The 25,534-nt window shown below is 39.0% G+C and overlaps 1 protein-coding gene across 2 annotated transcripts in view; it reads left to right on the top strand.

Annotated features, from left to right (window-relative positions):
• Positions 1–25,534, top strand: part of BCAS3 (breast carcinoma amplified sequence 3) — a 370,742-nt gene that overhangs the window by 41,605 nt on the left and 303,603 nt on the right. For both annotated transcript variants that reach the window (XM_009891170.1, XM_009891169.1), the window contains exons 7-8: positions 9,174–9,281; positions 13,362–13,438. In XM_009891170.1, the coding sequence (XP_009889472.1) occupies positions 9,174–9,281; positions 13,362–13,438 (185 nt within the window). The remainder of the gene's footprint in view (positions 1–9,173; positions 9,282–13,361; positions 13,439–25,534) is intronic.

The following is a 25,534-nucleotide window of genomic DNA, read 5'->3' as shown; positions in this document are numbered from 1 at the left end:
CAGAGACGGAAACCAGCCCTTCCCGGGGCATCCTGCCGGCCAGACTCTGCACCGGGGAGAGAGGCCTTGCTTATGAAATTCGGAAGCAAAATACTCCTTACCTTGACATCTGGAAAGTAGAAGGGGAAATGCGTAATGTCATTTTTAAACATTAGCATTGGTAAGATGTAGGGATCAATGCTCTAGATACTGTTTTGGTCTTTTTCAAGAATTTTCATCAGAAGACTTGGAAAGGAGTGGTACCTCTGTTCATTGTTCTCTGCATCTTCGCTCTGTCTGCCTGATATAATGGTGAACAAAACTGATGCGTGTTAGTTCAACTTTAATCTATTTCCTTTTTTCAAAAAATTAGTTGTTGACTTGCATAGTGTACACGCAGACGGCTCTACTGCTGTTCTCTAGTGGTCCTTTTGGCACAATCCCACAAGTCCCTTTTTTTTTTTTTCCTCACGTGAGCAAACAAGGTGGTTTTCTTTTGGTATGTCTTTTTTTTTTTTTTGTTATTCAGGCTGAGACTTGTAAATTTGTTACAGTTTACCTCTAACATAATGCTTTCTGCTGAGCTGATGACTTTTTGAAAATATTTTTGTTATTTGCTGGTGGGACCAGGAGGATGGTGAGGTAAGAGGATAAGATGGAATTTTTTTTTGCTAGACTTGGTCAAAATATCTGAGGAGGACAGAAGACTGACATTTGTATCTCTTGGTATTTAACACAATTATTTTAGTGCTGTATCAAATAATTTCCTCTCTTGTATTTAAAGGATTAGATTTAGTAACATGTGTCTGAGATCGGTGCAGGTTTTTCTTATTTAAAACTAAGTGCTTCCATGTTTTTTGCAATTTGTGGTACACTTAAAATGTCTCTGCTGCTTTGTGTTTCACTGTTCCACACACGTTTTGGGGAAGTGTCACTTTCTCGGAAGTCGTTCTCTGCTTTTCCTGATTTTGAATGAATCTGTTAAGTACTGTGAATGAAAGTAAGAAAATTGCTAGAGTTGAGTTGTCAAAGCTTTTATTGTGGAAAATTTTCATGCAGAGAGCCAGGGAGTTGTAAGGGACTAGATGGCGAAAGTCTTAATGAAAGCTTTTTCTGCAGTGATGTTTAAGGAATAAATAAAGCAATCCTTGATTATTTTTTTAAATTTTTTATTTTGGTTGATTTTAAAGTTTTCATTCTGGTGAGCATCCTTCAGAAAGAAGGTGAGAATACCGCAATACTGAAAAGAGCTCAGAGGAAGACCGCAAATGTGTGCTAGGGCTGGAAAACACACCTTACAACTTCAGGCTTAAAAATCTTTTCCACTTTATTGCAGATTAGTTAGTGACTGGATTGCTTTGGATGCTACTGACTTATGCAAGAGAATGCAGTGAGCTCTTTTGTGTTGTTGACAGAGACATAAAAGCTGAAAAGCGGAATATGTACAAACTCTATCTTGCAATAACAAGTAATTTCATAAAAATAAAATGATCTAAATGTTGGAACAACTTACAATGAAAATAGAGGACTTATTGTTGCTCAAAGTCTTTTAAGACAAGATTAGGTTGCTTGGTAAAAAATAATTTCTTTGAGCTTGTGGGACATTTTGTGCACGGCCTGGAAAGAGATGATGATCCTTCTCCTATTCAAATCTCTTAATCTGAGCAAACCTTCTTCAGGGGCCTTGAGGAGAACAGGATTGCCTTTGTGGTCTCAACGTGCTAATAATATTACTACAAAGATCATAATCAAATCTTGTGCTTCAACTTTCCAATGTAAAGGTTCAGGAAGGATTTTTTTCAATATACAATTAATTAACTGGACAGTGTACTCTGGTGTTGTTTCACTTTTCTTCCCCTTCCGTGCAGTATCGGAGAGTGGCCGTACCTACAACAGGGTACTGGATAGTCTTCACCACTGCGCTGCTATTTAGAAACTCGTGTTTGTGTCACTGTCAGGATCCTCCTCATTCCTGTAAGGAAATAGCTTTTTCTTTACCAGTACCTTATTGATAGATCTGATGCTTTATAGAGTAGCAATTTTGAAAAAAATCTTTCCCGAGTAGCTCACTGTCCAGGTCACTTGGGCACACCTTGGCCAGCCAGTTCCTTGGACTTGCTGTCGCTTTTCTCCTGTTTTCGACACGTGGCGTGGGGTTCAGTGCCAGGGCTGAACTGCTTTTAAAGCATTTGAGCGAGGTGTAAGAGTAGCTGTCTAGGCGAAACGCAATGGCTGCGTTAGAGAAGAAGTCTGGGTGTAGCAATGGTCTCTTCTGACTTGACAATGAAATAAACTGCCTTTTGTAAAATAAGTTTAGAAGCTGTATTAAGGCACTTGAAAATTTAAAAAAATAAAATAAAATTTAAATGTTTCTGTAAATGTTAAATCCCACAGATTGTAAACTGGGCATAGTCAGAGGTTGTTGTATTATTAAGGTTTTTGAGTATGATCTCACTATAGGTTTTAATAATTTTACCTCTTCTTTTAAAGATACTGAAAGTGATTAAAAGTAAGGCAGTTTTCTATGTTGGGTCTGCTGGGCTTGAAAAAAATGTTATTCAAAATTTCATGCAAATAAATAAAACATCAGAAGAGAAATGTATGAGAATAATGAAGAGTGGTACTCGTGTCGCCGTAGTAGAATGGAAAGTGAGCCTGGGAATGGGAAGTGCAGTAACAGATGTAGGCTAATGATTATGTTTTTTAGAAACAGTAAAAGGTTATGTTTTTGAAAACGAAATGGTACTTTAGAACAAAATAATAAAACTAGTCACCTGACCTAATTTCAAAACATTGACATTAAAATAGAGCTCTTTTTTTGTTGTGAAACAACTTTAAAGGTAACAGACAAATTGTCGGATTTATTTTTTTTAATTCATCATTTTACTTTTATGTAAACTAGTGGTAATGATATAACTGTATGGTAAAAGTCAAATTGCTTTTGACTGAAAGTACATAACCTGCTGTCTGAAGCTGGTTTAGTGATTGCTGTTAAACTTACTGAGCTGCATAACATGTGCTGGAAGGCTTGAAGCTTCTCTAGGTTTAAACGATAGATTTCCCAGGGAATGTAATTCCAGTCTGTGGATTTGGCACTTTTTCTGTCAGTCGGTTCTCATGTGTGTAAGGAAAGCAAAATTTGGCCTCTAAGGTATGGAAACAGCATTTTTCTAGCTGCTCGAAAGCAGTGTTCTCTAATTGCTGCAATAACAAATAGCATTTTAGTCTTTAATAAAAGAAATCAGCTATATTTAGCAAGACATTGTCTGTAAATTTTGTCATATCTGGGGTTTTTTTTGTACCTAGCTTCCGAAGGTGGTGGACATTGTTCCGTTGAGGTCAGCAGAGATTCTGTTAAGTTGCTCCTGTGTACTGAGCAGTAACTCATACATTTTCACAGCCCAGTCCCATCAAGTTCAAATAAGAATTTGTTGAATGTTTAAATAACTTGCCAGATAATACCTGGAAGTATCAAAACTGGAATAGTGATTAAGGAAGACTCTTTTGTTATATGTTAGATCATGTACACTGATCAGTGGAAGGTTTTTATGCTTCTTTTTTCATTGTAGAAAGCTCTTTTTGTTGCCGTGCCCATTAGGAAGGTCAATACATGATGGAAGAAGAAGAAATCTTTTTTTTTTTTTTTTTTTAGTGTGGAAAGGATAAAAGAGGAAAAAAAGAGGTCATTACTCCAGAAAAGCTGCTGCTAATATGTGCAATATTTGTCCTGAGTAAATATAGAAAGAAACTGCCTTGTAAGGCTACGGAACAAGGCAGACGTAATGTAATTCTTCGTGTAATTAGAGAAAGATGGAGCTCATAGTAATGCAGTTTCAACAGGCGAGAGGGACACGCAGCGGACTGCGGAGCGGCCCCTTAGACGGGGGCACAGCATCTGGAAATAAGCTGTTTCCCTTCTTCCATCATGTGAAGTCAAGTTACCAAAAAGAGACCCCAGGTAGAGAAGGCTGTGGTGATTGTCTGGAGATAGCTACGTCACCTTTACTGAAGGACGTCAAGGCTTGACGACTGAACCCACAAATGCTGAGGTTAACTAATGAGTAGAACAGCTTTTTGTGACGCGCTTTGGTAGCCTGTTTGTAATACTGACATCGCTTAGAGTCCCTCTAAAGTCATGTTCTTGAGAAGTGATGGTGGTTTTTTTCTATGTTTCTTATGTCAATCTGTGTGATCTCTTCATGTGATCTCATTGATAAATTGATACAATTTCACCTTTTTCTAAAGTTTTCGTTCATTTCATCATTTTAATATATTAACACATTGGCTATTAATAGTAATTGATTGACTGTTTTCCAGAAGATATTTGCAGGGTCTGTATAAAGGATTATCAGCGATAGAAAGTATTTTTACTGTACCAGTGTCCTGTATACCTCTATACCTCTGTTTTTTTTAAATGCCACAAATAACTGGGAAATGCCTCATGTAAAGAATGCCTTATAAAGGCCTGGTGGTCATCTTGTTCAGCAAAAGCTCTTTCAGTTTTATGCCTCTCGAACATACATATTTTTTTATTATTATTTTTCTGGACTCATGATGCTGTTCAGTAAGTGATGTCCATTCTCTCTCTGAGTGAGATGTTGTTCATGACGTGGCAGAGTGGGGAGGAAAGTAGACACTTTCAGCAGCATAAAACCTTTCTGAGCACAGAAAACTGACCTCGTGGTGGTTCCATCAGTCTTCTCCTTTTTTCCCCCCCTTATAAAAAATGTGTGGGTTTTGTACACTGTGTTTGTCTCTGTATGCAAACATTTTACAGAGCGTTTATAGGTGGTGTGACTCATTGCTAGCAAATCTGTGAAGAGGTGATAGTTACGTCGTGGTGCATAAGCACAGATGTAGGCAAGTGCCAGCGGTATGAGGCATCTGTTATTTTTCTTCCATCCTTGCGCTGCAACAGTCGAATAGAAGACGATACAAGAACCTGACTGTGTTTGTATATTTATTAATGCCAACATTTTGAAGTCATTGGTGAATTTGGGCCCGTTACCTTTAAAGAAGTTGTTGACGTCCCTGCATTAAGCAGCTATTTTAACAACCGAGATAAATAACAAAAATGTGTCAATCTGTGGGAGTAATTTGCAAGAATTTTATTTGTGACAGACTTAATGTTGTCACCAAACTGCAAAAACCAGTGTTTCCCGGTTCCTGTCTTAATCTCTGCCCTTTACGTAATCATCAGTGGTGCGCCAAAATATGATCAGAGCCCTCCTCATCACTGAGGACTTGTGTGAGCCTTCAGTTTGTCAGATGAAAAGCTTCTTAGTTAGAAGTCGTCTTGGTTGTTTTCTCCCAAAGGATGGTTGGTTGTTAGCGTAGCCTCGGGCAGGCCATCAACTAGGCTATTTCAGGCACAATTAGTGTGTGTAGGATCCTCTGATGAACTGGATGGTCATTACTCCTGAAAGAGAGCAAGGTGCAGTAATTGTAGTTGCATATGATTCTAAGGTTTCGAGAACTTCCGATTGTCAAGAGATGCTTTTGTAAGTTTGTGGTTCTCCGTCTTGCAATCCATGGTGGTTTCGGTGGTGTTCCGTGGTAGTTTGAGTACTTCTGGTTTTGTAACTGAAATTTAAATATACTTCTATTGATTACACTAAATGTTATTTTTTCATTCTCATAGGTGGTGTCATTTTGAATACTTAATTTTTGATCGTGTATTTGTTTGATAATTTAGTGAAGAAAATTGTTAAGAACTAAGCATTATGCTGAAGTAAATTTTTCAAAAGGCCCTGCAAAGGACTCCAGGGTGTTAATAGTGATGCGTTGTCTTACTGAACACAGTAATTTTTTGTCTATTTCAATGGGGCATCTTGCTTAGTGTAAATCTTCCTGCTATGTGGTAAATAACAGAAAAATAAAATAATGTGTGTGGTATAAATGTTATGGAAGAAGGGAAACACATTCATCCTCTGCTTTTGATATTGGTGGGCTTGGGTTCAAATTCTCCTGGAATAATGAGTTAACGGGAGGTGAGAAGTCTAGGTTTTAAAAGCTGCGTCCAGGACTGTCTCGATTTTTAACTTTAAGACTACAAAGGGAACATTGCAATTGAGTCTGACTTCCTCGGCAATGTGGGCTATAGAAGTCCCCGAATTCCCTGTTTCAAGAAGATTGGGAATTAGGACGAGTTCAGTGGAGGTGGTAAAGGGTCAGAAAAAGCTGCACTGTGCTGCAGCTCTGCGGTGGCGAGCCAGCCCTGGCTTTGGCAGCCCTATTGCACAGCTTTTATTGCTCAGTCCATGTGCTTCTACTTTCTTGTTTCCATGCCTGTTAGACCTTTCACTGAGCCCTTTTGGTGAATTAACCTGGGGTAGAATTCCCTCTAGAGGAGAAAGAAAGGGCAAAGTGTTATTTTTCTGTTGATTTAATATGCTCAAATGGGTCAATATAGAATCCATCGCATATCAGAGGCTGGGAAAGGAAAGTGCACAGAACCACTGAGCCTGAGATTTTGACTGCATTTTATTGGCCGGAGTGCTGTTACTGCTCGTGAGTAGTGTAGGCTAATCAAGGTACTCTTATTCTTTAAGTGCTATGACAGAGAAATGAATCCTTAGATCTGTGTCTGTAATCCTCATTCTCCTGTTCTAGAAGAATTGATCTTGCTGCTAGCTGAGGAGATGGAAAGGAGGGTAAAGAAGGACCGTTAAAAGGTTCATACATTTAGAATGGTTGAGAAATAATGTCTTTGGAAGAGAAAGGAAATTTTGCAGTGTTGGGAGAGTCCTTGCTGTATGAGGTTCTGTTGAATAATTAAATTAAAATCCTTGATTCCCTCCCCCCTAACAAGTTGAAAACGTGTTATTGGGTTGTTACAGAGGCCTGATCAAAAAAGAACTGACATTATGGATCTCAGCATTGTATCAATCCTTGTTTAGGTACACAGCTTTTGGAGTCGGACTTATAAATTTACATTATGCTAATTTAATGAATGTTGCGTCTCAGGAATTGAGAGTGCTCAGTAGCAAATGAGGTTTGTAACAGTCATTCCTTTGAACAGGGAGAGGAACTAAAACAGCCAGAAGGAAATGGTAGAGAGAGACATCTTTTCTTGTGATTTGAAACTTTTTTTTTTTTTTTACTCTCCACCTTTGAAAAGATTGCCAAAGAAAGAGCAAGTGCTTGTGCTTCCACCCTTTTTTGTCGTAGTTGGTGGATAAGGCACTTTGCTAAAAAATGGGACTTTCCTGGGAAAGCATCGTCAGCTGTCTGAAGACTCGTGATGATGCTGAGTTGTTATGGAACAAGAAAGGACTACAAGTGTGACTTTTTCTGGCTATTGCCGTTTGTTTCTGCTGATTAGGTCCTAGGGTATCCTCAAATGTGTTTGACCTTGTTTTTGTTTTTATTTCAGAAAATAGTAAAAACCAAACAAACGTGCATTTTATTTTCTGATCATGGATTGCGCTGTACTGCGGAATGAAAAGAAAGCTAACATTTGGAAAGAGGACTCTTGAATTGGAGCTAGGTAGAATTTCAGAGTACTTCTGACCCAGTCCGTACTACTACTTGATCATTAGCACTTGAGCTCAACTTACTGGTTTTTAGCCAGTGCAGTTTAAAAATGCATTGGTAGAATGGTCTTACCACGATTAGCCAAAAGAAAGGTATGACCTAACAATAATTATTCATTTGAGTGACAGGATTATTACCCATAATTTTGTTGGTGCAATATGTATTAGAAGGTACGTACTCTTGAGTTATAGTCATGTAGTTAACTATATGTCAAGTCAAAATGGAACTGTTCAACACGGACTTATATGGAAATAGTAATTGGTATCAATTATGCTAATAGAATTTTAGCTATACCAACTTTGTGATTGCTGTTTTGAAATAAGAATCTGTGTATGCTTTTATCAAAATAATAATTTCCTGTAGGTAATAAATGTACTTTAAAAAAGTTTGTACGTAGACCGTGCTGTGGTTTTCTGCCTTTCCTAGCAGCAACGAGCTTCTAATGTAAAGTAACTAGACTCGGGTCTCACTGTTTTAAAAGTGTTTTTGAAGGGCCTTTGAAGTGCTTAAAAGTAATAAATAGCACCCTCTAGTTATTAGCCTCGGTATGTGCCTAGAAAAATGTGTATTTTGGGAAGAATTTCAGTAGGCGAAACGTCAAAACTTATTTTTTCTATTATTTCTTTGACAGTTGTCTTTCTCTGCCTGTACTGTGTATTGTTTCTCTGCCGCATACTTATTGTATATACCTTTTTATTACCTGGAGGCATTTGATGTAAACAGTTGGCATTTGTACTCCAGTTCTCCAGAAAATTCTCGAGCAGCTTGAGCAGATCCGAAAGACAAGCGAGTGTTGTGTCAGGAATTGTGTTAAACTCTATAAAATAAAACAGATACGGGCAAGGGGAAACACCCTCCTTTACCAATACTTAGTATGTGTTTGTACAGCTGGCAATTTGTGCTGCTTCATATTCGTTGACCTAGAAGTAGCCAACATTTTAATGTGTTCTTGGAGGGGAAAAAAGGTGTTATGGAAAAGAACTGCCACATCAAAGCCTCTCCTCAGCTTGTAAAATGGTTTCCACCACTACCTTCCTCAACCCTATCGGAACACTCAGCACTTTCTCCCTGCTCAAAAGAAAGCAAGCCTTTTTATTAAGAAATGGCCTTAGAGTTTTATTTATATTAAAATGATAAAAGTGACACAAAGCAGTTGAAAAGATCTATATAGTTCAAACAAAAGTCCATCAGAGATGTAATGTAAATTCTGTGTAATGTGTCTCTATCAAATCAAGTCAAATGATTCAGCTGTTGCACGGGGTGAAGTAAGTACGCCCTTTAGGAAAGTGTTGCTCTGCAGAATATTTTTTAAATAACCAAAGTGTAGCCTAAAGCTGAGTGCCTGTCAACTGGCTTGTGTTTAGCTGGTCAGATCTGATCTCATATTCAAATCGTATTTGTGACAAAGGAAATTAAGTGCTTGACAATTAGTTGCGCAATATAGGTTCTTGACCGTTGTGGATCTTGTAACTCAATTTTAATCACACCTTCCCTTAATGTAGAAGAGCTTACACTGACCCTTTTGTTCTCTAGCATTCTTCTCATACTGCTGGATTTTTCATTTAGCGTGCCAAAGAATATAGGGAGGCTGAAATAATTTTAAAATTATTTTACAAAAAATTCTTCTTTCCATTAAAGTCTCTTTTTATCCATTTCAGCACAAGCCCACCTTACTGCTGTGTGGACCTTTATTCTTTGCGAACGGGAGAGATGGTCAAGTCCATACAGTTCAAAACTCCTATTTATGATCTGCATTGCAATAAAAGGTAAGGATATTTACTATATATTTTGTGTTAGGGCATGTAAAATTTTGGTAATGAATAGAACTTGTGATGAATGCGGTCCCTGATTTTGTTGGTTTGACTTTGCTATAAGCATAGCTTTGGTTCTCTGTTTCTCGACTAATATTTCAGTTTGAGTATGACAATATGCTTCTCCAGTGGCTTTCATTTAAGAAGCTCAAAACACTTTGCATCTGAAATCGTTTAAGCTTCTTTCAGTTGTGATGAGGGTGAGCAGGAATCATTGGAATCCTCTATCATCTACCTACAGATGGAGAAATGGGATCATCGAGAGTTTAAACAGTATAAAGCGCTGAAGAGTTTGTCTCTTCTCTTTGTGTTCCGTTGTTTTGTCAGATATATTGCCTTCCTGCACATCTAAAAATTCCTAATGTGTACTCTGTGATTTACAGGAAATAATGTTGCTGTGAGTCAAATAACAAAGCACCATCTCTTAGTTGGGATAATGTCACCTAATTTCTGAGAGAAAATGGCTCAGAAGGCTGAGCATCAGGCTGAAAACAACTTGTTTCCAAATAGACTTCAATTTTTTCTGAATTAACTTCAGATCTTCATCTTTCCAAAGACACACAAAACCGAACGCTCTAGTAGTTTACCGCATCTTTTCAAGAGAGAAGGGAAACCGCAGGCTCCCTGCAGGAGCATCTTGATGTCACTCCCGATGTGAGACTGATGCAGTGACCTTGGTCAAAGTCCATGATGGTGCTGCTTACTTTGATGCTTCCTTACACCCAGCTGTTGCTGTTACTAGTCGTTGTATGTCTTGAGGTACCTTATTGGAAGTTGTGGAATATGATTCCTGAATGGAGAATTTGCTGCATTTCTTCGGAATTGTTTGTCCTTCAGTAAGGAAGGTGCCACAATACCACATGTCACTAAGAACAAAACAAAAGCGTTTTATGTGCCTGTTCTCTGTGGCCGTAGCCAGCGTGCTTGCATGTCTGCAGACCACAAAAGAACATGAGCACGTATTGAACTCTTGCAACTAAGGGAAGTTAGCAGTGTTGGAGATTGGAGGAGGAAAAAAAAAAAGATAGAAAACCCCCCAACCCTAGAAGCCACAGAGGTTTTGTTAAATAGGCACTTGTCTGTCATTGTCCCATCAAAATCTGAACAGTAATGACTGCATTAGGACAAGTATAAGTTACGGAAGAAAAGTAGCACTACTGAACAAACACCTTTAGTACCACAACTAGTCTAATAACGAGGAGGGTATTTTGATGGTGTAAATGTTTAAAGAAGTGAAGGATGGTAGTGTTTTGTGGTTGTTCAGGGTTTTTTTAAGTCCCTCTCAATCTTCTTACTGTAGGATGTGACTGTTGTATCAAGAGTTTCACTGAAGTGAATGAGTTGGTGAGAGTTATGTACCATGAATGGGTCACTGTTCCTTTAAAAGCTGTCAGAAGGAGTTCAGTACTTATCTGTGCAACTGTCCCTTGAAAAATTTAAAGTTCCCTTGTGTACAGTGTGATGATAGTAAATCTTTCCAGTCTGGCCTCCGAGCAGAAGAAAAATCCCAATTGTAAAAACAGTCAAAGGCAAATCATCATTCAAAGTCTCTCCCAACGAAAAAGTCTTTCCAGGTGCTAATGTTTCTTTTCCTAAGTGGTAAAAATGAAAAAGCTACTTCAAAGCTGTGTGGCTGTATCAAGGGTAGCTGCTTTTCTGGAACGTATCAGATTCTGTTATTATCCCAGGAAAGCTCTCTATTTCAGATTGAAAATGCATTAAATGTGGCCAAGCGCAGCGCTAATGGTGCGTTAACTGTACTATAGACTAATGGAGTCCAAAATTTGAATTTAAAATAAAACTTGAGTTGCAGAAAAAGGGAAAACTGTTTATTATTTGTGTATTTATACTCTAGAATCATCCATCTGGCAGGTTTCATTTATGCAGAAAGACAGTACATCGTCAAAGAGCAGAAAACAAAAATCTACAGGATTGGGAAATACTACAATTCTATATATACATTATGCTTTCACATGCATTCAAAATCTTTCCATTATTCATTGGCTAACTTGTGGAAGAAGTTAGATTTGATACATTTTCTTTTGTTTTCTCTCCTGCAGTTTAAGCAACTGGAAGATACGACGTTTAACTAAAACTACTATTTTGTCCAAAACTAATCTTAATTTATATATGCAGAGTTTATAACTGTTAAAAATTGAGATTTATAAATCAGAAGGGGGTGGGGAAGCATCTTTTTCACAACGAGAGCTACAAGCAAATAAGAAATCTGACATTAATTTCTTGTATGACTTAACACATCTGAATCCATCTTGTTGTGTTACGTGTTCTGCCCTCTTCTTTTGGCTATTAAGCTGCTCATTCTGAAAGTGTGCGTGTGCTCCCCATCCTGGGTCTTCAGATCTCTGAATATGAAAGACTTTTGTCCGAAAATGTCTCTTGATTTCTACTTTCCTTCCAAGAATTTGTGCTTCCCCTGGTTTCTAGACAGAGGCATACTGATAAACAGAGCAGCGACAAAGTCCCGTGCCGAGATGGTATAAACCGGAGAGTCCTGAAAGAATTTGGGATACAGAACAGTGCTTATTCCTTTAATCAGCTTCTGTATCACAGAAACAGAAAGTAGTGTTACACCAGCCTACCGAAAAGGCTTCAGGAGGCATCTTGGGAACCACAGACGCAGTCTATGTTATTTGGCAAATGTGTTGGTAAAAATAATAGCAAAATCAAATAGCTGACACACAGCTAAATCATGCCTGTTGGAGGAGCATTAGTACAGCTTTGTAGGTGGAAATCATGACTCAGAACTTATTTATATATCTGAAAACATCAGCAAGCGTGGGGGTAAGGTATGTATGTTCATTTCAGCATAGCCCTTCATCGAAGAGTCTTACAGGTATTGAGCACTCATGGGATAAGGAGGAGGTGTTCTTGTGGCTAAACAGTTAAAAATGGAAGAAAAAAAAAAAAAGAGGAGTTAATGGCTGGTTTTCACATTGATGGGAGACAGGCATCAGCCTTTACCCAAGGATATGTGTCATGACTGATGTGATTTCTTATCTTTTTAAGAATTATTCTATACTGTAATATGCAATTATAATTTTCAGATAAAGCATTAGGTGTGTATTTTAGTCTCTGTGAGATGAGATTAATTTTTTGCCTTCTTTACAATTAGAACTATTAGAACAGCATTTAATAATGCTCCATATTGTCAACTAATTAAAAAAATACTGTCTCATATTCTTCCTAATGACAAAATAATCAGATTCTTAATTATGTCATATTGGTAGATGTTCCAGATAGCTGGTAGACTTTATCTGGTTGGTTGTCGGCTTCCCAGATAGGAAGCCTTCATTTCAAGAGTTTAAAAGAGCTTGGATTTTGGAAATCATCAATGTAGGAGAAGACGTGTCCTAGTTATAAAGCTTTTAAGATGCTTCACTTTCTAAATTTGGCCTCTGTTCATTTAAACAGCATGGTGTTTCATGCACAGTTATCATGTGGCTTTTGTTCTTTTACTTTGCAAAATATCTGTTCATTACTTGAAACAATAAAAGTGTGTACAAGTGAATGCATAAATGCACACCTGTAATTTTGCTAAGTGACACAAATCCTACTTCTCAACTGGGTGCTGATGTTCTTGGTATGGAAAAAAGAAACAACCCACCCTGCTTTTAGTAAATAAGATGTTTTAATAAATTTGCAATGAGATGGGCAATGGGATTATTTCAAATTTAACAATCAAATCAACAATCGGTAGAACACAAGCTATTTGAGTCACTGAAAGTAATTCAGGATCCTTGCAATTCCCTTCTTTCTTTTTAATGGAGCTTTTACTGCAGGAGGTATATCATAAATATGCTGTGTTGTTCTGTATCAGATCTGTGTACTTCCTGAAATGAAGGTTATGTGGTTGGGATAAGAGAGAATCCTCAATAACTGCCATGTATTGGTAACCTGGCAGTTTATCACTGTAGAATTTATATTGATGCTTTTGAAATAATTACATTTAGATATTGAATCTTTAAACCAATGCATTTAATGTTTAAAGTCGACGTTCCATTTCTGTGTTTTCAGGATACTTGTTGTTGTCCTGCAAGAGAAAATCGCCGCCTTTGACAGCTGTACTTTCACCAAAAAATTCTTCGTTACAAGTATGTATAAAAATTGCGTTCAGTCTTTTTGCTCTAGAGGTGGAGTGAGATAAAACAAATCTGGTTTCTTTTGGTTTTATTTCTAAATCCTCAAAGCAGGTCTCCATGTCTTTACTTGGAGTTTCAGGAAATGCGTTGCTTCAAAAAAAAAACCCCCCAAAAAGTGTTACTCTGTGAATCTTTGGCTCTTTTGCATATTTATTGTTGCTATAACACCTACACCAACATCCATAGGTAGCTGAAAAATTCATTTGTTCATTTTTCACAAATACATGCAAAGGTTTCAGGTGTTGAGTTTGCAGTGGTTTGCCTAAGCAGCAGTGTGAAAACACAGCGACAGCCATCTTCTCATTTTCTGTTGTTCCTTAGCTCCAGGTACATGGGAGGTGTTTTGTTTTGTTTATTTTGTTGTTTTTTCTTTTAATGTGTCCTTACTTTAGCAGCCCCCAAAGCTCAAGCAGGTCTGTAAAGTGTTGTAGAAAAACCATAGGCAGGTATTTGCCTGCAGGGGCTTTCACGTATATCTTGAGTCCACCAAACTTTTCCTTCATGCTCCCCTTTATCCCTCTGTGCCTGACGACTTGCCTCTCAGTAGGAGGCAATTGCTTGCGATGGATAAGGTGCTTTCCAAGAGCTGTTCCTCTGCTCCAAGTGTCCCTTTGCTGCCTCAACACCTGTAAGGCAGTAATTGATATGTTAGTAGAGAAAAACAATATGCTTCCTACTGCTTGTGCTTTGCTGTGTCACAGGATGCGGTTGGGATTAGGATGTCGTTTACCTGCTCCCGAGACGGTGTGTGTTGTAATGCTAAACGCCAAGAAAGCATTCACCCCTGCAAAAAAATAAAGTTTTACTTCTTCCAGCAGTTAGTGACTAGTGCTACTGTTTATCGATTAGAATAGCCTCTTGAAATCTGTACATTGCTGAGGGATCATAGTTGACATCGGAAGGGGCGGAGTTTTACTGCTAAAAAGGAGAGTCTGAAATTTTCTAGATGTATTTTCAGTCGCGATTGGAAAAGTTCTAAATTATTTCTATCTATCTATTTAAATAGAAATATATTTAAATAATGTATTTATATATTATATATATTTTATCTGTATGTATTTAAAGAAAAATCTAGTTAAGAGAAGCTGCTTCTCGTAATAGTTTGAGGAAAAACAGCCTTATGCAGTAATATTAAAGTTGCCAATAGGTGTCAGTTTCTTCCTATACATGGTTGTGAGATACCGGGACTCTGCGGGGGTTCAACGGAGAGAGCCAGATGGGAAAAGACGTGGTTGGGTTCTTCTGTTCCTCGCTCCTCCTTTTTATTCCACCAAAGAGAATTAGGGTACAAGCCTTGCTTTATTTTAGATTTATTTTAGATCAAAAGTAAAAAAACCTCAATCAAGTGTGTATTTTGACAATTCTTGTGTTTTTCTAATTCCAGTTATTGTTTGTTGTTTTGTTATTTTAAAAACGATATTGCAATTTGTTTTAAGAAATTAATCCACTGCACTGTATTGAGGAACAGGCGTATCCTATTCCTGACCGTAACTTTTGATTTGCAGTGCATTTTTGTAGAACAGCGGTGGAATTTAAAAAGAATAAAATAAACCTTTTGGAGATACTTACCAAATTATTTGAAAACCTGAACTCCTGAAACGTCACTATTTGCAGTATATTTCTCCATCTGTGTTTTTAATACAAGAAACTCAGGATGTTCCCAAACTTTGTTCTAGTTCTGGGGTTCCAAAGCTGGCTTAAAGACACTCCTCACTTTGTACTGGGCATTTCGGAAAGCTTTGGGAGCCGGCAGACAGCGGGAGCTGCTGCCCCCACAGCCCTTCCCCTGTTGCCACCCCGGCTCGCCCATGGCCAGTGCGGTGGGGTGACTGGGCAAAAAGACGCGTGCTTTTTTCCTGGGTGAATGGGTTTCTTGGACCTGTGCTGGTGAATAGTTGTCCTGAGGATTTTGAAGCTTAGTTGTTTCACTTAAAAGCTTATGCTATCAGGCGGGTGTTACGCTCTGGCATGTTGAAGGCTGCAGTAAAGCTTTTGTCTAAGCTTTCAGATTCCGTGTGTGCTGAAATCCCTGGGACCTAAGAGTATATCTTCAAAGGCTTAAGTTACTCTGATGTGTTTGAAATTTGAGGTAAATGAGCTACCTAGTTAGCTGCAGAGATTTTTGATAGGCTGCCAACTGGCCAGCAACAGGGCTTTTCTGCTGCCTTTTTTTTTTTTTTTAATGTAGCAAAGGGCAGTGTCAGTTTAAATTGGAAAAGTAGAAATCCCTGAAAAGGACGCTCAGCAGAAGGTCTTACAGGCCTCTGTTTGGATGACTGGAGCATCCTTGCTCTGCAGGACAGTCAGCCGGCGTCCCGTCTGGACCCGTCCTGGTGCACCTCGGCTGCATAGTGGCAGTAAGAATGTCACTGGCTGCCCAGAGAATTCTTCATCATGCAGAAGATTCTCAGCTGTGTTATCTGACTGCTTTTGGTCAGAAGCGATGGCATAAAAGGTCAGAAATATTAAATGAGGATCACTAGCTCTTTGAAGGCACTTCTGTTATTGTGTAAACTGCTGTGTCAAAACAGAAAATCTTTTTTTCAAGAAGATTTGGCGATGATGCGGGCATTGCATCTTCCATCCGTATCAACTAAGTGGCGTAGGAGCCTTAGAACCTCACTGAGACAGCTAGAAAGCAAACATAATTAAGCAGCAGCTCTTGTCCATTTTATTGCCTATTTATACATAGAAATTAAATGCAGAAAGTACAACTAAAAACAGTGTCAGGAATTCTGAAGTTTGTTGTTCCTCAGCAATGCTAATGCAGCTGTGTTGCACATGAGTAGTATTTGTCTTTCTGTTTTTGTTTTTGTGGTTGAATGTGTAGCTTAATATATTGTTGTAATAAATATACCATAAAATATTCAGGATGTAGAACATGGTCAAGTTCGTGCTGCTGTTAGAATGTTTAACTCCTGCATCTCCTGATTTTTCTTAAGCAAATTTGACATAGTACTAATACTTTTTTTTTTTTCCTCCCCTGCATGTGATTAGATGGAAATGTGATCATTTGACGTGAATGGCGGAGAGCCAGCACATCTTACTCGTGTCTTTCGTAACAAAAACTCAGTGTACAGGTGCTCCGCTCTTGGTGTGTGAATTTAAGACAGGTGCTTAAACTTGAAGGGAAAACATACTGCAGAAAAATTACCAGGATATCCTATAATCTACCCTGTGTGGTATTCTTACTTTTAAATGTCTGCTAAGGAAAGGCATAGCATTGGTCTGCAAAGAACTCGTGGCAGGAAGCTTCATATGGCATTGCGTTCTCTACTGTGCTTATGCTTGGAGGTAACTCCGTTGCGCCGAGAAAAGACTTGCACCAGGGGATAATAAAGCCAAACAGGAATTTCGCATCCTGCGCTGTTCGAAGGGCTCATGTGGCCAAACTTAAAAAAAATCATTTGATGCGTATAATAAGAATGTGTTTCCTTTGGTAGGTATGAATGTCAAGGTGTGGATTTTAAATAGATTTTTAAATAGTTAAGAGTTTTATTCTGGTTCACTAAAGATTTCCTTCAGAGCCTTTTTCTGAACACTGCATATGACTGAACGATCAGAAACAGAAGTGATGTACAGGCTTATTTTTCCCCCTACTTTGCTCTAAACAATAGATGTAGAAAAGCTGAATTTCATTGATTTCTATTACATCAGTGCTCCCTCAACCCTTCTGCAAAAATGCTTACTTAGTGGAACATTGATGATTATGAATATAGCCTGATGGATACTTTCTTCTCTGTAAAGAATATCCTTCCCACCCCCTGGGCCCTAAGTAAAGATTATCACAGATAACATCATGCATGTGGCATCACTTTTGTGTCCGATAACTAGTGCCTGCTCAGTTTCTCTGGCCCTCCACCCCTCCTATTGATATATTCTCCATCCATTATTCCCTAGGGATGAAGACAGTTATTGCAGCCATTAGCTGGCACCACATTTCTATTGATGCTGTACAGCTAGAGCCTTAAGAGGTAATTTTCCAGATTTTAGTCAGAGTACTTTATTGTATATAAAGTCTCAAAAGACTTGCCTAACCACAAGCCAAAAATTATGCAGTATATGTTAAATGCACCCCACCTGCACCTCTAAAAATAAGAAAAAAACCCAAACACAAAACAAAAAACACCCCAAAAAACCAAAAAAACCCACCACCAAACCCAAACAACTCAAATGGTGTTTGACACTCTAATCTGCAATTTGGCTGTGGTATTCCTATTTTCGCTGATATTGACACGCAAGATATAATACTGTTGTTTCAGTTCGTCACAGGGTCTGATCTGGAAATCATCTAGGCTTTTTTGTACGTTTTTGTTAGCTTTGTTAAATTCCTTTTCCCTGATCAGCACACAGGGAGCAGTTTGATCACTTTGCTTTGAAGTAAAAACACTGGATGTCTTATGAAAAGGTTTAATGCCTGAAGAGTTACGAACAGAACTTCTGGAAGAATGTACATTTCCCTTCTCAGCTGTGATGAGCGAGTGGCATTTGTCCTGGAGATCCCACATGGTATAATAATTGATGGGATTCCTCTGTCTGTGGAGGGAGACTCCTCGGTTTAGATCGAAAGTCCTTAAGGCAGGTGGGGAGCGAGCTCCTGATTCTCACTATTTTCTTGATCGGTGAAGAGAAGCTGAGTATCTTCCTGTGAATTGTGTATAAGCAGTTTTTATTTTTATACACACACATATGTATATATAAACACACACCCCTTCACATAATTTGTAAAAACGTTGATTTGATCTGGTTTTATTTTTTAACAGCATTATTTCCTAGACCGTTTTTTCCCCAAATGTGGGAATTGGAGTATAACTATTACAGGATAATGCTGAAATACTTTTCGAAAAGGTCTTTAGGGCAACGCAGTAGATTTATGGAAATGAAAGTCTTCGTTGCTTACAGGGTGTTTTGCTATATTGCAAGAAAGTGTAAATACAACAGAAAAATTGGATAAAGACAGCAACAAGGCATTATCACCCAAGATGTATATCTGTCATATCTCCTGGGTTTGACAGTTTTAAAAAAAATTATGCATAGAACAGGAAGTGCTGTTTATTTCTGTGTATGTTATTTTTGTCTAAAGCACCCAAATCCTTAATGTTAAAGGCCAAAACAAAGCCATCTTACTCACATTGTCCTGTACAGGAACAACAACCCCTACAGTAACATTACTATTTATCACTGTCCAATTCTCTGAGCAAAAAAAAAAGAAAGTAAACCCGTGATCAAAATAGTTTTTCCTGAAATCAGTTGAATTTGTGCTAAATTAAACAGCCAAGCCTGATGAACATTAAAGGCCACAGATATTTTTAGCTCAGGTATTGGTCTTAGACCTGTAGAGTAATAGTAAAATACTGAAAACTGCCATGAGAAAATTGACAGGGAAAGGAGGTCTCCGTAGTAATAACAAAATAATCATAATAGTAGTAATAATAATAATAGCAACAACAATAGTAGTAATGATGATGATAATAATTATTATAATAAAAAAGTAAATCTGTGGTCCTTCCCCAAGCTTGTGTGAGGGAATTCTGTCCTTCCGATCCGGGATTGCACAAACCGCAGCTCCTGCAGGGCTTGGGGTGTTGTGGACATGATGCATATTGTGAGTATCGCCTTTCGTGGGGGCGATGACGATGGTACATAGAGCATTTGTGGCTTTACTTTTTCACTTTGTTTCTAGGGATTTTTTTAGTGCGTTAGTGCTGATAATGCCTCTATGATTTAAAAGAAAAAAAGCAAAAGGCCCTGGATGGCAAGCATGATTTCACAGTAGGGTGCATCCTGCTGGTTTGCTCTTTTGCTCAGTTTTTATGGGTGATCCTTAAACAGAAGGAAGTACAAGAACAATAGAAGAGTTTTGGAAAGTATGTGACAGTGTGAGAGTAATAACATTTACATAGGGCCTTTCATCTAGAAGGAACCCAGAGGAATTTATAAACAATATTACTTCATACAGTTTATAAACAAATAAATTTGGTTTGCTTGGTGACGCTTAAAAAAACCCCCAAACAAACAAAAAATATTAGATAAAACAACTTATATGATTTGTTTTCCTTGGAATAAACAATGCTTTTGCAACAACAGTATCACTGCACCCGTTATTTATTGTATATTCCCTTGCTATGCTCTCTGTCAAGGATCTGTTTTCTAGCCGCTGTGGGTTGCAAGACTTAAGAATGTAGTTGTGTAATTTCATTACCATAGAGCTCTGTGTATTTCATAAGACCTAGAAAAAAAAATGATTAATTGATTATAAGCTGCATCCAGTGACTGAAAAGTAGCATAGCTTTATTGGGTTACAGAATCACAGAATCACAGAATAGTCAGGGTTGGAAGGGACCTCTGGAGATCATCTAGTCCAACCCCCCTGCCAGAGCAGGGTCACCTACAACCTATCGGGTTATTGTAGCTATTTGTTTGAAAATACATGGTACCACTGCTTCACAGATTTATTTTTTTTTAAAAGGGATATTTGGCAAATACCTCAAATGACTAAAGGCAAACAATTTTGGTTGAAACGGCTTATGCATTTTGGAATTTGCTCAGAAAACTGTGTTTAAATATATACCACTATACCCTTAAGATGGTGTATGTCATCTTTAATGAACCTCCTCACACACTGAAACAGAAAAATCTTTGTTTATCCAGCAATCTGCTTTCTCAGTAAGGTTTCGCTTGGTTTTGCCTTGGGGTGTAGGTTACCCTTGGAGATCCTTAAGGTCCCTTCCGACTCCAACCTTTCTGTGATTCCGTGATCTCCTGCCTTGACCAGCGCTCCTTGTGTTTGCTGACTGTATCCTATCCCAAAGTCATATGCATCATACTCAAAATAGATGCAATTTCTTGCATGGTTGGGGATTAGAGACAGAATCTTAAGAAGGTTTTATAACAATACTGTCCATACACACATACTGCATAAACACTCACAGAGAGAAGTTGCTTGAAGTAAAACTGGACAACGATAGCATACGCATTCCTCACAGATACAAGGTGTGGAGTATCCATTAAAAAATATTACTGTAATTCTGAGGATAATTCTTATAACTGATACCAAAAAAGGATGAGTATGTACCAGCGCAGACGAAATCACAGAGAATTGGGGAAAGCAAGCAGTGAAAATTATGGGAAAAGGAAGTCTTCCTATTAAACTGACAGCGGGGAAAAAAAGACAGAAAAGAACATTTTATTAAAATGGTTTTCATTAAGAAGTAAAACCAAAGTCAAGATAGAGGGAATGAAAGCCTGGCAAATATCACAAACAGATTTTTTTTTTTCCTTTTTTTTCCGCTGCACTATGAAAGTAAGTGTAGAGAGTAAGAGTTCTTCCAATATACTGTGAAATTAGAAAACAGCCGGTAGCATCTTAAGAGAAGCGTGTTGGGATATGTTTGAAGAAAAGCCATGTGGTTCTGGATGCTTCTGATTTGGCTTTTTCGTTCCCTTCGTTTTATTCATTCATACATTAATTTGCAACAGTTTACCGTATGTCACTTTGCAATGCCTTTTCGGGAGATCTGAGAAGGAAATACAGCTGCACTCTGGGTGAGGAGCCGCAGTCAGTCGTGAGTCCATCGTTATATACACTGAAAATAAGTTCTCACTTAGTTCAGACAAGTTCTGACTGCTAGAATCAGATTCTTCTAGACAGAAACTTTGCCTTGTAGTGCATATTTAAGTCGGAATACTTTGCCGTGATAAGATCATCTTTAGCCCTTCATTAACGGAGCCCTTCAGACTGTGTAGGACGTTTCTGAAGAAGGACCAAGTGAAAAAAATTATAGCCTTAACTATGACAGTGCTCACTTCGGGGGGGAAAATTGTTGTTAAAATCCTGGTCCTCCACCTGCAGTGCATTTTTTTTTTTAAACAGGTCAGCTCACAGTGAGCTCCTGAATTTATATATATACTCATATGTGTGTATATATATCTTTTTTTAAGCTTTTTTTTTTTCTTATGAAGAAGCTGTGGAGCGTGGTCAAGAGCTGTCCCAGTACAAATGGTTCAAGTTTTCATAATGGCATGTTTTGTGATTTATTGGCTTAATCTCAGTTATAGATGACATGACTTTAATGGCCCTGCTCCTCTTAACAGTATTTTCCCAATGTGCTGTTTGTTTAAAAGCTAAGTGGGAGGAGAGGAATGTGTTGCTTTTCTCTTCTTGGCTGCTGTCTGTGTATTCACACTGCCATTCCTGAAGCTAGAGGGTGAGCTTTTTAAAAACAATTTAAGAAAAGGACTAGAGTCTTATTTTTCTGTAGGAGCACAGATCAATGGAAAGATCCAGAGTCAGAGAAGTGCATGTTTGTGTGAGTTTTCAGAATGAGTGGAGGAGGTGATTTTGTTAATGACGGGCATATGGATATGAATCTCCAAAGGGTGGTAGAGATTTTCGTAAAAGTAATTGAAAAATAATGTAGAATAAACATGCCTTCTCTTTGCTCGTTCATTAAGCAAACATTTGTATAGCCCTTTGGAGAACTTCAAGTAACTTCTAGGATTCCTGTAGTCTCAGTAAAACCAAATATATAAAGTCAGCACAGCAGCAAGAAAGCTAAACCCATCTTTGAATCCAAATAATCACAGACTATGTGGCCCTGTGCAAACCTCATGAAGTTCAACAAGGCCAAGTTCAAGGTCCTGCATGTGGGCCAGGGCAATCCCATGCACAGATCCGGACTGGGTGGAGAATGGATTGAGAGCAGCCCTGAGGAGAAGGACTTGGGCTGTTGGTTGATGAGGAGCTCAATGTGAGCTGGTGATGTGTACTTGCAGCCCAGAAGGCCAACCGCATCCTGGGCTGCATCAGAAGTGTGGCCAGCAGGGGGAGGGAGGGGGTTCTGCCCCTCTGCTCCGCTCTTGTGAGACCCCACCTGGAGTACTGTGTCCAGCTCTGGAGCCCCCAACATAAGAAGGATGTGGACCTGTTGGAGTGGGGCCAGAGAGGGGCCATGAAGATACTCTAAGGGCTGGAGCCCCTCTGCTGGGAGGATGGGCTGAGGGAGTTGGGGTTGTTCAGCCTGGAGAAGAGAAGGCTCTGGGGAGACCTTATAGTGGCCTTTCAATATCTGAAGGGGTCTACAAGAAGGCTGGAGAGGAACGTTTTACAAGGGCATGTAGTGATAGGCCGAGGGGGAATGGCTTCAAACTGGAAGAGGGGAGATTTAGATCAGATATTAGGAAGAACTGTTTCCCTGTGAGGGTGGTGAGCCCCTGGGGCAGGTTGCCCCGAGAAGCTGTGGCTGCCCCATCCCTGGAGGTGTTCAAGGCCAGGTTGGACGGGGCTTGGAGCAACCTGGGCTGGTGGGAGGTGGCCCTGCCCAGGGCAGGGGGGTGGGACTGGGTGATCATTGAAGTCCCTTCCAACCTAAACCATTCTGTGATTCTGCATGCTTATTTAGATTATAATTTTATAACTCAGTTATTAAAATAAAGAAGTGAAGGAACTAAGAAATTGTAATGCTAAAGAGTTTATCTATGGTGCCATTTTGATGTAGGTAAAATTTACATCTTGGAAATGGGAAAACCAAGGCATGGAGTAGGAGGTCCCAGGGTGCTGCCCGTGGAACCCTCGGCTGCGAGCCCAGTCCCTGCTCGGAGGGAGCCTGGAGCCCGTTTCTCATTCCTCAGTGTTGCTTTGGCCAGCACACGTTGGAGCTCTTGGGTGTAGGAACTTCATCAAGTTAGCAGAAAAACTTGCACTTTGATTCAGCCTTTCAGAATAGTATTTTTCTACTTTTACCTTTTCACAGCTTTAAGGTAATGCATTTCCTCTGTGTGTCATTATAAGCACGGAGGGAGAGAGTAACCGTGCCCTTAAACCCAGTTTAAATAGTTTGCAGGAGGTTTTCACCTATATTTTTGTGGGTGATAGTCCCAGTAAAGCTTATTCTAAGATCAGATGTTTTTTAGTACTTGCTTGATTTGCTGTACTTTTGGAAGGACTTTCCCTGATTGATCTTTTCTTGGATGACCTCTCCATGCTGTCATTAAAACTTGGAAACTTTGGTCGTCTTGACAGTTAGTTCTGCGTTCTCATTATGTTCATTCCTATTGTAAACATGCTAAAATTGCTGCTCTTGTTGCTCAGAATGGATTTTTCCTCAGTTGTTTTGAAGTTTAGTAGAAATAGAAGTTAATCTTTAAGAGAGTTAGGCTGGTAACGATTGGATGGCCGAGCCTGATGGGTCACGCTGTGTCTGGCTCTTCATTTGCCCAGTAGATGATGTTCTGCTGACTCCAGCTGTTTTTTTGGAAAGCAGAAAAACAATTTGCTTTTCCTTCCCATAAAGTATAACCCTTTGTTTATCCTCATGCTGCTGCAAGTTTCCAAAATGCAGAGACTTGCAAAGAAAAGAAAAGGAGGAAATAGCTCTTTTTTTTTTTTTTTTAATGCTGTTTTTCGTATCGGAGAGAAGAGTTTAGGACCGAGTTGAATTGTTGACCTCTGCGGAGGTTATTATTAGAATGAGCTGATTTGTGTGTGGAGCTGTGTCTGACTGGGTCCAGTTCATGCAATAAGCTGCCTCCAGTGGGTTTGCTGAAGATAGTTGCAGTTTTTCTGAGATAACTTTTTATTATTTGATTAATTTTTTATTTGAAGGATAATGCTTTTTGCAGTTCCTCGTTTACTTCAGGGCACTGCAGTCACTGAGAACAGCTCCCTTTCCGAGCGAGCCGTGTCTCTTCGTTGTGAGTTGTTGGATCGCTTGGGTTTTGTCGTTGCGGTGCATCTGGTGGCTGCTGCTCCGCTGGTTTTCTGCTGCAAGGACGTTACGAGGTGCTTGCAGAGTTTGGGAAATGCAAGTGGCCGGTTCTAAAGTCACCGTAGAGATTACGTGGTGAGGGCGGTCATCTGACAGCTTTTAATGCTGTATTTTATACGTAAAAGGGAAGAAAAATAAATAAAGTTTGGGGGACCTGAATGTCTCTCCTGACCCAGATAAGAATTGCCGAAACAGAAGTCAGCACTAAAACCTTACAGGGCCTGATCTATAATGTCATCGGAAGAACACGCTTGTATTTACAACCTAGCATTGTATTTACAACCTTTTTTCGCTTGCTTTGTTCCTTAAGAGGCTCTGGCTACCCACATTTTATGCACTTCTGGAATGCAATAACAATTGTGGCCATCATCTCTTCAGAATTCGTTTTCCTTCCTGAGATCAAGGCAGTGATAAGGCCTTACAAAATATTCACTTGGTTTTGCTTTCCTGGCCCGAGATGGATTTAATTGGCTGAATTGCTGCTTTTCTCCTTCCATTGCTTTATGACCTTTGAAATAGCTTGCTATGATCTTTTGAATTTTGCAATACTCTCTGCGCTTCTGTAAAAAATGAAATAAGGAGCTGTTTATCGTAGACGGCACGAACGGTATAGCAGCTGTTTCTGCTCGTGCCCAACAAAATGCCATCAAACGTGTCCTTAAGTGTTGTCAAATGTCAGTTTAAGCTTACACCTACACGCTATACTTAATGCCCTTTTTCGTCATTTTGCAGGCTTTGAAAATAATGCCACGTAAGTTAAAACCCTGTTGTCCTCGCTAAGTGCTCTGGACAATTTGGGGACCTGTATGAAAAGACCCCGATATTTGCAAAAAGGCGGTGGTGAATAGGTTTGCTGCTTCTCACTGTGGTTGGCATCTCAGCAGCCAGAGTCTGACACAAGAGACTTCGGTGAAATAGAAGCTTAGCTAGCTGTATTTTTTTTTTTTAATATATGTTTCTTCTCAGAATGCAGTGTAGGATTTTATGCAGTAAATGGCAGTTGTTGGTTGTATGTGTTCTTCTAAAACGCTGTTTGCCCCATCTCAGTGCTCCTTGTGCCTGTGACACAGGATCGCCTAACCGGGGTCCTTTAAATGAGACGCACATGTCTATACGTTTTCAAACATTTTGTTTCTTGGCCAACCAGTGATAAAATATGAATTACTTAATTGTCTGTATTAGCCTAAGACCTGATGAAAATGGAGTTTAACCATTTGCTTGATAGTCCCCTCCTTCCCCCCATTCTCTCTCCCTTTTTGCAGTATTTCTTTTTTTTTAATAT

The sequence above is a fragment of the Charadrius vociferus genome, unplaced genomic scaffold (assembly GCF_000708025.1).
Source record: "Charadrius vociferus isolate BGI_N301 unplaced genomic scaffold, ASM70802v2 scaffold239, whole genome shotgun sequence".
Taxonomy (NCBI): Eukaryota; Metazoa; Chordata; class Aves; order Charadriiformes; family Charadriidae; genus Charadrius; species Charadrius vociferus.
The sequence above is the reverse complement of the archived record's forward strand: the minus strand, read 5'-3'. Positions and strand labels throughout refer to the sequence as shown.